Consider the following 13,003-nt stretch of genomic DNA (forward strand, 5'->3'; position numbering starts at 1 on the left):
TCAAGGAACTAGATCCCACCTGCTGCAAATAAAGATCTAAAATCCCATGAATGGGAACCAAGACCCAGTACAGTCAAGTATTAAGCCAACTGGTAAAACACTTTGGAAGATGACATGTCAGACTAGGAGAAGATATTGGTGAATCATGTCTCTTGAAGGACTTGAATGCCAAATACATAGAAAAATTCTTAAAATTCAGTAACAATGAGCCAACCAACAAAAACTTAGGCCCAGAATTTGAAAACGGCTTTCACCAAAGAAGATACACAAATGCTAATGAGCGTGTGAAGAGATGCTCATCATTCCCCATTAAAGAAGATAAATCTCCAGGCATAACCTTAATCATTCCTGGGGGAGAAATACAAGGAATCAGAACCTCTGGGCCAACAGAAGGAACGTTCCCCAAACTGCCCAAAGTGAAGTGAAGTGAAGTCGCCCAGTCGTGTCTGACTCTGCGACCCCATGGACTGTAGCCTACCAAGCTCCTCTGTCCATGGGATTTTCCAGGCAATAGTACTGGAGTGGATTGCCATTTCCTTCTCCAGAGGATCTTCCTGACTCAGGGATCAAACATGGGTCTCCCGCACTGTAGACAGATGCTTTACCGTCTGAGCCACCAGGGAAGACCAAACTGCCCAAAGCACCCTCCAACAGCACTCTAGTCCCAGATGAGCTTCAACTCCTGGGCTACAGCAACCTTGGACACACTGGTCCTTGGGCCGGACACAGAGGAATGGCTTAACAGGCATTTCAGTGCTCACTGAGGAGGGGGCCCTTCTGTACTCTAATGTTTGCATTTCTGTTGTGAAATGCTAGGAAATATCAGATCTGTCAGAGACAGGGAAATACGCCCTCAAGTGATAACTAAGTTGGCTGAAGTTTGTTACCGAGCACCAAGGCTGCTCACACCACAGTTCAAAAAATTCATGGTGGTGGTTTGTAAGCAGCCTTAAAATAGTAATGAAATTAAATAGAAATTTTTAAAAAATCAATGTATTATAGAAGGTAAAGGAGAGAGTTTAAAGACTTAAAAATCAGACAAGTTGACGAAAGCAGGGGAGGGTAAGACAGAGATAAGTGTGTTTGGTCACAGTACAAAAAGGATTTCCTACTGTTGAGTTGTGATCAACAACACCTAGAAGCTAAGGACCTAAACATCTCCAAATTGCCCTCACCCCCTCAGAGTGGAACAGTATTACTTTTCTTTGCTCTTCCCTTATCATCAAAATCTCACCAGCTGCTCTTAGCAATTTGCAAAGTATTGAGCATTTAAGACACCAGACAGGAAATCATACTTAATCTCACCACCTGGAGATGTAAACCACTAGGGCAATGTCATGTATTTCCTTCCAGGCTTTTTTCTACATTAACTTTCATACACAGTTTAGCACATATTGTAGGCAGCAACTCCAGGTTCCCCCTTTTTAAAAACTAAATATAAATTCTTTCCAAGTTATTCAAGAACTCTAGAACTTTTTTCTTCAAAAAAAAAAAATTATAAAACAACTACAAGGTCACTGGGAGGAAGATACAGCAGGTTTTAAAACAAAGTCTCTCTTCCTTAATGCTATCCCGGAGGGACTGAAACAGTGACAATTAAAAATGAACTATTCATCACTTATATGTGAACTCTAAAAATAGAACACAAGTGAACTTATCTATGAAACAGAAATAGATTTCATAGAGAACAAACCTGTGGTTGCCAGGTGGGGGGTGAGGGAGGGATGGATTGGGAGTTTGGGATTAGCAGATGTCAACTATTATATACAGAATGGATAATCAACTGTATAGCACAGGGAAATATATTCAATATCTTGTGATAAACCATAATGGAAAATATGAAAAAGAATGTGTGTATATATATATATATGCAAAATTGAATCACTTCGCTATACACCTGAAACACAACATTCCAAATAAACTATAATTCCGTTTTTTTTAACTGGAAAAAAAATCAAAAGAATATTTTGTGACCCCTGTAGAAGTTTGTTAGGAGCATAGATTGTATATTCTAAATGCAGTGCTTAAAAAAATCTTTACTAGACTTGTAAGTGGAAAAAAAAACAAACCCTCATGTTTTCTTCTAATATATAGCTTCTTTTCTTCAAGGCTTCATTTCTCAAACCTACCTAAATTTTACCCCTACACAGCAGAAATTTACGTTGGCATTAAGTAGGAAGTAGGGATCCAACTTTATCTGCAGGTGGTCTCACACTTGTCCTAACACAAAATTACTGAATAGTTTATATATTCCCCAAGGATTTTCATTGCACCTGTCATCATAAGCTAAATTCTCAGAGTTGGATCTCTTTTTGGACTTCCTAGAAGATATATTTTAAATATTTACATTAAAGAAGTTAACTTTTTACTTAAATGTGACATATTTACTTAAATATTTATATTGAAGAAACCAACTTTTATTTGCAAAAGAAATTGCATTTAACACACCCACACAAATATAATAATGTACCAGGATTTCTTTTAAAATTATTAATTCAAAGGCAATTCGAAGCAGAAGAAAACATACATTTAAGTCATATATATTGATTATGAACTCAATGCAACTTTGTACATTGAACTGGAACAGTCTAGCAAAAGCCTAAATTTGAGGTCTTTGGTGAATGTGAAGTCTCAGCGAGAGCGCTGGGAAAATTCAGGCCAAGACTTAATTAAGGAAAAAAGCCAAAGTCTGGAGTTTGAATTCTCCCAAGGCCCAAATCAGGGTGTTACAAGACACAGGGTTGTTGCCACCACTGGCCAGAAGGGGGCCTAGTACGCAAAAAGTGCGAAGTGCATGTAAAAAGGACTCGTGTTCCTTCTTTAAAAGTTCATTTAAGTTCATTCGCTCAGTCGTGTCCAACTCTTTGCGACCCCATGGGCTGCAGCACGCCAGGCCTCCCCGTCCATCACCAACTTCCGGAGTTTACTCAAACTCATGTCCATGGATTCGGTGATGCCATCCAACCGTCTCATCCTCTGTAGTCCCCTTCTCCTGCCATCAATCTTTCCCAGCATCAGGGTCTTTTCAGATGAGACAGCTCTTCACATAAGGTGGCCAAAGTATTGAAGTTTCAGCTTCTACATCAGTGCTTCAAATGAACACCTTAGGATGGACTGGTTGGATCTCCCTGCAGTCCTAGGGACTCTCTTGAGTCTTCTCCAACACCACAGTTCAAAAGCATCAATTCTTTGGCGCTCATCTTTCTTTATAGTCCAACTCTCACATCCATACATGACTACTTGAAAAACCACAGCTTTGACAAGACGGACTTTTGTCGGCAAAGTAATGTCTCTGCTTTTCAATGTCTAGGTTGGTCATAACTTTTTTTCCAAGGAGCAAGCGTCTTTTAATTTCTTTAAAGGTAGGTGATTAAGAAGGCAGGAAACAGATTGCTCAGGTTAAATTCGCAAATTCCCAACTATGCCTCAGTTTCCACATCTGCAAAATGGGAACAATTATCAGAGCCATCTTAGTGGGTTAGCACAATTCTGCGTACATGGTAATTGCTATTAGATTTTTGCTTTCCAAAAATTTGTAAAATAATAAATTGATATTCGGATTTGGACTTGCACTGACCAACGCAGTAGATAACTAGCTCCGTGTGGCTATTTAAATCGAATAAAATTTAAAATTGAGGTTCACAGTCACAGGCACCCCACTTACAGTGCCAGTGACCAGTGTGTTGGACAGCACAGATAGTATTTGCATCATAGCAGGGAGTACTATTGGACAGTGCTGCTCAACAATTAGCAGAAGCCCTTTTTATTTTTTTTTAATTGAATTAAAATTTTCAACGGAACCACTCTCTGGGGAAGAAACGGCCCACAAATGAAAACGACTTTTATTAAACTTCAGAAGTTCATGGGTAGTGTCCGTCCCTCACAAAGATGGCGCTTCGCAGCGCGTGCATGTTCCTAACACTTTCTGGTCTCGCGCCCCGCAAAAAGATGGCCGCCACCACAACCCGTTCAACTCCTGCACGGACACAGACACGAGGTCGCAAAACCCACGCGGTCTCACTCATCTCAGGAACATGGCCGCTTCCGATAACTCTCGCGATCACATAGGCTGGTTAAGGCTGGCCACGCCTTCCCAACGTGACCTAGCATGCTGGCGCGCAATGATGGCGTAAGACTCTCGCGAGACAGTGTGCCGCTTCCCGCCCCTCTGCCTTGAACATCATGGCGGCTTTCATTCTGTCTGCGAATCGCGTGCTTAGGTAGGACCGTTCGCCAATCAGTCTCACCAAGGCACCGCCCCAAACCGTGTCTGCCCCGCCCCCTTGTCGTCACTTCCTCTCTAACCCTTGTGCAGTCGATAAGGAAACCCGGACGCCGCGGCGGCCTTCCTTTTTTTCAGGCAGCTGGGAAGATGGCGGACATTCAGGTATGGGCTACGGGCCGATGCGACACTGCGGGGTCTGGGTTTCAGCGGCGAGTCCTGGAGAGCGGGACTCCGCGCTCCAATTTGGGGGTTAATTTCCCAGGGGTTAATTTGGGCAGAGGGCAGTTGTCTTGCCGTTAATCTCGACTAGCACCTCCTAAATGTTCTCTTGTAGCTCGGTCGGTAAATAATCTGCCTGCAGTGCAGGAATCCTGGGTTCGATCCCTGTGTTAGGAAGATCCTCTGGAGAAGGAAATGGCAACCCACTCCAGTATTCTTGCCTGGGAAATCTCATGGACAGAAGAGCCTGGTGGGCTGCAGTCCATGGGGTCGCAAAGAGTCGGGCGCGACTAGGCGACTAACATTTAGACTTAAATGTTGGAGGCTCCGCATTTGGGGTTTAGTTTAAGGTTGAAGGATTTTTGAAGTTGTCTTTTTAAAAATCAAGATTTACGGAGTACTTTTTATTGCTTTTTGGAGGCCTTAGGCTGTAGGGTTAATCCTTTGAGAACTGACTTCTAAGGGCCACTCCAGGGAGCCCGTCAGTTTGGTATTTAATTCTGGAGCCGCCTATGTTAGTTAAGGAGTGCATCCTGGTTGGATGTCTTTCTGTCTTGAATAATTTTTGCTGAACAGTTTTGGTGTTTGAGGCATCGTTTTGTATCGCTGGGGCTTTAAGGATTGAATGCTCCAGGTGGTAGGAGGTGTTTTAGACCATAAATGCTGATGTAACCCTGGGTTCAGAGTTGAGTCTGAATATTTGGGTTAGTGTCTTGGAAGATAATTCTGGGGGGCTTGGCGCTGGTGGCCAGAGTTCAGGGAGTTAAATACTCGACAAGATGGTATTGGGATTTTGTGAAGCTTTCCAGGCCAGGTTGATGCCTGCTCAGGTCTTACCAGCTTCCTCCTCATCCCTATAGACAGAACGTGCGTACCAAAAGCAACCGACCATCTTTCAAAATAAGAAGAGGGTCCTGCTTGGAGAAACTGGCAAAGAAAAGCTCCCCCGATACTACAAGAACATTGGTCTGGGCTTCAAGACTCCAAAGGAGGTACGGGCACCCTCAGAAGAAAGGAGGAGACCCCTGTGTCCCTGCACATGTACCCAAACTGAGTTGACCTATCCGCATCTCAGTGGCTGCTGCTGGGAACCGTAGTTTGTGTGTTTAGAGAGGCCACGCCCCTTGTTCTTTTCAGGAACTATATTTAGGGCTCCCTAACCCTCCTTATCCCTTTAGGCCATCGAGGGCACCTATATTGACAAGAAATGCCCTTTTACGGGTAACGTCTCCATTCGAGGGCGGATCCTGTCTGGTGAGTGAGGACCTCCGCGGGCTTGGGTTCAGATTCCTGGGTCTGAGGAGAGAAGGGCTGAGGACACTGAAGCTCCAGGGTCCTGGGTTGGGGAAGGGGTTGGCAGACTTCTGGTGACCCCAGGGGGACACTTTTGGCAAATGATGTCTATTTCACGATGGTCTTCAGACGCCCACCCTGGGCAGTGCTGAGAAGGCCACTTGGCACAACTGATGCTGGAAGCAGGGCTTCCTGGGAACCCTACTCAGCGGCCCCCTGCTTCCCGGATGCCCCAGGCTGCCTATGGCTCCCTTCCCTGTGGGGCCTGACCAGGAACTGCCCCCCGTCCCCCCAGGCGTGGTGACCAAAATGAAGATGCAGAGGACCATCGTCATCCGCCGAGACTACCTTCACTACATCCGGAAGTACAACCGCTTCGAGAAGCGCCACAAGAACATGTCCGTGCACCTTTCTCCCTGCTTCAGGTGAGCAGGGTTGGGCTGCACAGGAGTGAGTGACGTGGGACCAGACCTGGCTGTTAACAGGACGCCCTGGCCGCCCTGTGGAGGTCATCAGCTGTTGGGGCCGGTAGAAAAGGGGTCCTGTATCATCATCTTTGTGAGCCTCCAGTGCCCTGCAAAAGACATGACAGATGGTGGTGTTCTGTCCCTGGAAGGGTCGGACCATTCTCTGCATGGCCTGGAACCTGGGGCCTTACACATTGTTTGTGCTCAGTAATTACCTGGGGGAGGGTCAAACTGGAAATAAGAGCTTGGTCGGGGTTTGGAGGAGCCAAAGCTGAGAGGCTCCGCCTAGAGACATGAAGATGCCTTTAGGGCCTGCTGAGAGCAGAGCCTCCCCTAACCCAGCCCTGCTCCCCTCCACAGGGACGTCCAGATCGGTGACATCGTCACGGTGGGTGAGTGCCGGCCCCTGAGCAAGACCGTGCGCTTCAATGTCCTCAAGGTCACCAAGGCTGCCGGCACCAAGAAGCAGTTCCAGAAGTTCTGAGACTGGACCTCTGCCTGCTGCCCCAAACACAATAAAGTTATTTTCCCAGGCTCTGGAAGGCTCTGGCTGTCTGCCCCTACAAGAGGGAGGGGTTGTCCCCAGGAATTAAGTGGGGTTGGTGTGGAAGGTGGGATTTGTCTACATCTTCTGGGGGCATAAAGATGGGGCCCACATCCTGCCTCCTCCCCTCACGTCTGGGTGAAGCAACCTGTATCAAGATGCTCCCTCCTCTGATGTTTTGGTCTTTGTTACCTTTTGGTGTTGCGCACATGAGGCCTTTCTACCTGGTGTTGAGCTCCCCCCGCAAGTCTCTGGGGAGGAAGTGAGTGAGGGTGGAGGTTCCTGGGTTCTCTAGACTCTGAGCCTTTTCTGGTCTCTGTGGGGAGGGGGAAGAAGAAATATCCGCCCTCTTGGCTTTGCTGGGTGTCAGCGTCGGTGGGTTGGGTGGGCTTGGGTTCAAAGCTGCCTGTTGGCGGAGTTGAAGGTCTTGAACTCAAGGTGGGATTGTCTTCTGACGGGAAAGCAAGGCACCCACCTTCCCCCTGCACATCCCGCCGACCCTCCTAAGTGAGCACCATGCCTGTTTGCAGATGAGCAAACTCATCTGAGGGGGCAAGTTCTCTGCTTAGGGTCCCAGGAAGTACCTAGGCTGCAGGCATCAGATGATGGCGACTACTTTGCCCAAAAATCCTAGTAAGGAAAATGGCCTAGAGGGCATAGCGAGGCCAGCCAGCAGTGAGGGGTCACAGGCGGCTGCATGGATAGGAAGTCCCTCAAGGTGGGACTGAATCAGGACAGACCAGATGGGGTGGCTTTGGGTGAGGAGAAATTGGAGATGGGGAAAAATGAGGGCAAGGCAAATGAAGGGGAAGAGATTTCTGACAGCCAGACGGGGCAACCTTGAGTGTCAAGGGTAAAAACTCAGGAAATGGGGAGAGCTTAACAGTTGGTATTAGCAGGAAAAACTTTCTGCTACAGAAATGGGGAAAGGAAGAGGGACCTTGAGTGTCAGAGATGTGAGACACCCCTCTGCTGGACACCAGTCAGACGGAGAAGCAGGTACAGAGACAGCAGGTGCAGACAAACGCCGAGGAGAGAGACAGCAGAGACCCTCACCTGAGCCACAACGGGGCAGAGATGGAGGCTTAGGTTTAGGAGAGGTGCTGGAGTTACCCCGTTAACTCCAACCCGGAGGCCTGGTGCTGCTGGGATCCCCAGGTCCCTGCCTCCCCATACCTGTACCAGGGACCAAGACACACACTGGTACAAGGGTTGGGAGACAGGGCCGTGAGGAGAGGAGGGCCGCCGCTGCCGCCTCCGGGGACTTTGCGTCTGGACCGGCCCGGGGGCTCCTTTTTACCCAGGCCTGGTGAGGGCGGGGGTTCCTGCCAGAGGAAGTGGGGCCGCATCAAAGAGGGCAGGAAGGGGCAGGGACGGGTCAGAAGGGGGCACGCCCCGAGGTTCAGCCTTCGAGCCCGCCCCACCTGGTGCTGGAGGGTGGGAGACCCCGCGGAGGGGCACTGGGACGCAGAGAGCGGGGGCAGCGATGGGGACCAGGGAAAGACAGATCCGGAGAGACAGGACGGGGAACGGAGACCCCGAGGGGGACCTGGGGCCGCTCCAGGAGCCCCCACCCGCAGGTGTTTCCGTTCGGGGTGGGGCCACCGTGTTTACAACAACAACAGGCCCGCTCCTCTGTTTCCTCCCAGCGGTGGGTTGCTGGGCGTCTCCTTGGCACCCCATTGTCAGGCTACCTAGTGTCGGGTGCAGCCCTGACCTGGTGGGGACCTCCTGATGGTCAGTGCACAAAATCCAAGGAGAAAGTCCCCAGGGCCCTGTCAATTCTCTGTTCCGATGACCTGGAGGAGGACATTACCTGCAGTTCTGTTTGTTTTGGCTGCTCTGGGTCTTCCTTGTGGCAAACGGGCTCTTTGTGGCAGCGTGCAGCCTTTCTCTAGTTACAATGCAAGGGCTATAGAGTGGGTGGGCTCAGTAGTTGCCCCACAGCATGTTGGATCTTTCTTCACTGACCAGGGCTTAAAACCGTATCCCTTGCATTGGAAGGCGGATTCTTAACCATTGGACTGAGACAGGAGATAGAGGGGCTCCGGGTTAGACATTACAGCTGGCCTCCTGTTTGCATTTCACAGAGCGCAAAGATGTGGGCTTCAGGCTGGATCCTTAACAACTGTTGGCATTTCCTGAGATGAGATAAATGAGCTCCAGTTGAGGAATTTACAGTCAGCCTCCCGTTTGCTCGGCAAAATGGAAGTAACAACAGAAACAGGGTAAATAGCCAGTGTTTGTCTCTTGTAAACACTTTAAGGTAATAGGGCAAGGACAAAGAGGGGCAAAACCTTGTTCGAATAAAGGATTACGGGATCTTCACTCCCCCTCTTTTGGGACAAGGGAGACCCTACACATGCGCAAAAAGGCTCCTTGGAGGCCAAAAATCAGGGGATAACACCAGGCCATAATGATTCTTGCTCAGAAGGCTTCAGTTTGAGATCCATCTTGGCTGAGCGGTGCGTGCGCACCCACGGTAAGGGTCCCAGGGTAGGCCAGGTGTGGAAAAAGGAACCAGATATTGGGCTAAAGGTAAACAAAGACCTGGAAGAACTGACCTACATAAACGACTTAACCGCCTCTTCACCGCGCTCCTCCTCACTACGGGGGACGCCCACACCCTCTCTGTCTGGGTGTGCGTCTCTGCCTGGCTTCGGTCTTAACAGAGCAAACCACTTCTGTGTGTGCGCTCCCCACATTTGTTGTTGTGCTCTGTCTCTAACAATAAACTTTGTACCTGCCTTTATAGTTTCTGCCTCCGTGATAACTGCATTTTTCACTGGGGCCAAAGAGCCAGGGAAAAATAGTTTCTAGCCTCTACCCCTTGCTGGTCTGGTGGCCAGGATTCTAGGCTACCCAGTTCATTTCTTGGGAAGGGAATTAAATCTCGCTTCAAGCCACTGCTCACTGCTGCCTCCCTGAGACCAGGACCATCAGGAGGGTCCCCACCTGCCCTTCTCAGAGCCCTGTGGCAGCTAGAGACATGACTCTTGGGCACAGCTCACAGCCACAGAGCTTGGCCTCTACCTGCCTGCTCCTGCCACCCTCCCTGCACCCCAGACTTGCTCCCTGCTCTGAGCCTTTGCGCTGGCTGTGTCCTCTGCCCAGAACCTCTAACCCCAGGCTTCCACTTGCTGCTTCCCACACCCCTTAACCTCTAGTTCTCACCAACCTCTTTCCATGTGGCAGAATCTCCAGCCCTCCCAGTGCCCCTCCCTGCCTGAATGTCCCACATTGCCAGGAAAGCCTGGTCATGACATATTTGTATATTTGTTGCACAGATCCTGTATGACCGGGCACACTTATTAGTTAACCTGTTAACTGCTGGAATATAAACTCCACAAAGGGGGGAAAAAAATCTCTGCAACCCTGGCACCTGGAACAAACTGAGTGCGCCGCACACGTTTACCCGAGTGCATGAATCCTTTTAAGGTTAAATCCCCAAATGAATTAATTTTTAAAAAAGTTAAATCCCCACATTCTCACAGGCCAGGCTTGACCCCTAGCATTACCCCAGATCCATCTCTTGGTGGGTGTCTGAGCCAAAGATCAGGAAAAGGAAGTTTTGCTATAACTCGCCACAAGTAAGGGGAACACCAGGGACGCTCCCCAAAGGAGTGTCTCGCCAGCAGCAAAACTGGGGAAGTTTTAAGCTAAGGGAACAAGCACATTCATGGGGCGGGGGTGGTGGAGCAGAGGAGAAATCAGCACAGAACTGGGGCAAAGTTCGCCCGAGCCCTAACTGTAGTTATTGAACTCTGGAGGGGCAATATCGTTTGATTCTTCACCTGGGTGGGGCCTTAGTTACTGCAGAACTCAAAGATTGTATCAGATAGTTCTGTATATACTTTGAGGAGGAATTAGGACTGTTTTATTGTTTCTTGACAGCTTTTCCTTTTTTCTGTATGCCCTCTCTTCCAGTAAAGAATCTGCCTGCAGGAGACCAAGGTTTGATTCCTGGGTCAGGAAGATCCCCTGAAAAAGGGAATGGCTACCCACTCCAGTACTCTTGCCTGGAGAATTCCAGGGACAGAGGAGCCTGTCGCAAAGAGTCAGATACGACTGAGTGTCTCACACTTTCACACTTTACTTCCCTGAAGATCACGGATGACTGAGACCTGTTCAAGGGCAAGCACTGAGGCCAGGCTTAGATCACAGATGGGTTAGACCAAAATGGCTTCTCTTACATCAAGAAAGTCACTCCTGGTTCTTTTTCTTCAGGGACCCCCAACCTATCCGCTTACACTTGGGTCTCAAGGCACAGAGTAACCGGAAGCAGTGAACTTGCACAGAAACCTCCCAATGTTTAGTATGAAGACTGCAGGCTCTGTTGCAGAGTCTAGCCCTGCCCTCATTCACTGCATAACCTTGGGCATGTTATTCCGGGAACCTCGGGGCTTCAGTTTCCTGACCTGTAAAATCTTGCCTCCCTGCCCCTTTGGGAACATGAAATAGACTTACCTGTGTTATCGGGGGTAGAACTAGTTCTAGTAAGTGATACTTCTTAAGGAAGTGATTGTGCCACATTCCTGAGCCTATTGTTAGAGTAAAGCCTAGTGAGACCTTGGCGAACCCTTGCTTTGGCAGGGGACTTCCCTGGTGGTCCAGTGGCTATGACTCTACGATTCCGACACAGGGGGCCCGGGTTTGACCCCTGGTCAGGGAACTAGATCCCACATGCCACAGCTAAAGATCCTGCATGCCGCAAATAAGACCTGGTGCAGCCAAACAAATTTAAAAACTAAAAAGTCTTTGGCAGAAGGCCCTAGAAGTATCAATGGTTATGGAATCCTGGATCTGCTACAGCAAATCCTGGTGGTTTGTCATGGGATCTTGAGACTATTTTAGCATGCTCTGGAGTATTCTGTTGCATGCCTCTTATAGGTGTCCCCAGTGGTCATTTTCCAGGGAAATTAGCTCCAAGCATGTTTCAAAGCAGGCTCCCAGGTTATGATGACAGCAGGTGTCAGGCCTGTTACATGAAAACAGGGCAGATATTGGTTATATCATAATGTTTTGCAGCCTCGCATCTATCAGAACAGGCCACAGGAATATTCTGTTATAGCCAGACTGGCGAGCATCATTGCAGCCCCGTGTGGTATTATAGCACGACCTATAATAGATTATAGTGGAACCTCAGGGTCTTGTAACATTTTTTTTTTTTTAATTTTCCCTGTGGTCACAGTACATGGTATGTGGGATCTTAGTTCCCCCACCAGGGATGAAACCTGTGCACCTTGCTTTGGAAGCACAGTGTCTTAACCACTGGACCACCACCAAGTACGTCCATTGTAACTGGTGGTCGCAATATCTGGGTTAGATGAGAGCCAGCACATGCGTCTTATGTGTGGAGCAGGCACCTGGATTCATTTAACTAGCCCTAGGACTGCAAGTGGAGTCTAGGAATATGGAATTGGAGCGGCTTCAGATGTGTGAGCAGCCTTGCTATCGTATGTTAGCACTTCCCTGAGTTTTTCATCACTGGAAAACCCTCGAGTTTGGCATTACAGTAGGTCCGAGCTCTGCGGTATTTAAACAGAGGCCCACAGATTGTTCCAGGGGTGCATACAGATTCTGCTAGAACATTCTAGAAGTTTTAGGGACCTATTAAACCAGCCCCGGGTCTTTCACTACCGGCTTCCTTCATTCTGCTGATGCTTCCTGTGCTGGCCCCTGGGGATGCAAGAGTGAGCGAGACAGAGCCAGGGCCTGAACCCTGGGGACTTTCACTGCACTGAGTGGGAGGCAGGCAGTGTGGGGAACAGGTTACTACTACGCTCTACTATGTGCCTCGTGCGAAACCTTTCATTCATTGAAGCCTCTCTACCGAAGGAGGTACGATTATTATCCCACCTCCCAGATGAAACTGAGGCACAGAGAAGCCCACCGGAAAGAGAGGGGGTTTGGTTTCAAACTCTGGTGTGATTGCATCTTGGGGTCAGGAGGGGGCGCTACAGTGCAGGGGAGAGAGGAGGGGCAGATAAGGTGGTGATTCAGGAAGACAGCTCAGAGCTGCCAGGGGCTATGTTCCCAGACACCAAGGGCAGCATCAGGAGTGAGCTCCCTGTGCCGATGTTCCAAAGGCACCTTGGTTCGTTTTGAAGTTGGAGCTAAGCGCCCATATTTTCATTTACCCCTGGGCCCTGCACATTTCATAACTGTCCTGCTGTTTTCTATTACTTTATTGTGGGCCCCTGGCGATGTGATAGTAGGACCCCACGGAATCTAAAAGGCATAGGCAAAGGGACT

The 13,003-nt window shown here is 48.8% G+C and overlaps 1 protein-coding gene and 1 non-coding gene across 2 annotated transcripts; both read left to right on the top strand.

Moving 5' to 3' along the window:
- Window positions 1–4,326: 4,326 nt before the first annotated feature.
- On the top strand, window positions 4,327–6,752 carry RPS11 (ribosomal protein S11). The gene is made up of 5 exons (XM_068992463.1): window positions 4,327–4,387; window positions 5,305–5,436; window positions 5,623–5,698; window positions 6,033–6,162; window positions 6,565–6,752. The coding sequence occupies exons 1-5, from the start codon at window positions 4,373–4,375 to the stop codon at window positions 6,686–6,688; spliced, it is 477 nt and encodes a 158-aa protein (XP_068848564.1). The 5' UTR covers window positions 4,327–4,372; the 3' UTR covers window positions 6,689–6,752.
- On the top strand, window positions 5,834–5,920 carry LOC138097236 (small nucleolar RNA SNORD35). Its single transcript, XR_011146442.1, has one exon. It is a non-coding gene; the product is annotated as a small nucleolar RNA SNORD35 (small nucleolar RNA).
- Window positions 6,753–13,003: the final 6,251 nt, after the last annotated feature.

Source organism: Capricornis sumatraensis, chromosome 20 (assembly GCF_032405125.1).
Source record: "Capricornis sumatraensis isolate serow.1 chromosome 20, serow.2, whole genome shotgun sequence".
NCBI classification, from domain to species: domain Eukaryota; kingdom Metazoa; phylum Chordata; class Mammalia; order Artiodactyla; family Bovidae; genus Capricornis; species Capricornis sumatraensis.

Bases quoted from the DNA above. Each gene is read 5' to 3' on its own strand.
- RPS11 (XM_068992463.1), top strand. The intron at 5,437-5,622 runs GTACGGGCACCC...TTATCCCTTTAG, and splicing joins GCTTCAAGACTCCAAAGGAG to GCCATCGAGGGCACCTATAT. The intron at 5,699-6,032 runs GTGAGTGAGGAC...CCGTCCCCCCAG, and splicing joins TCGAGGGCGGATCCTGTCTG to GCGTGGTGACCAAAATGAAG.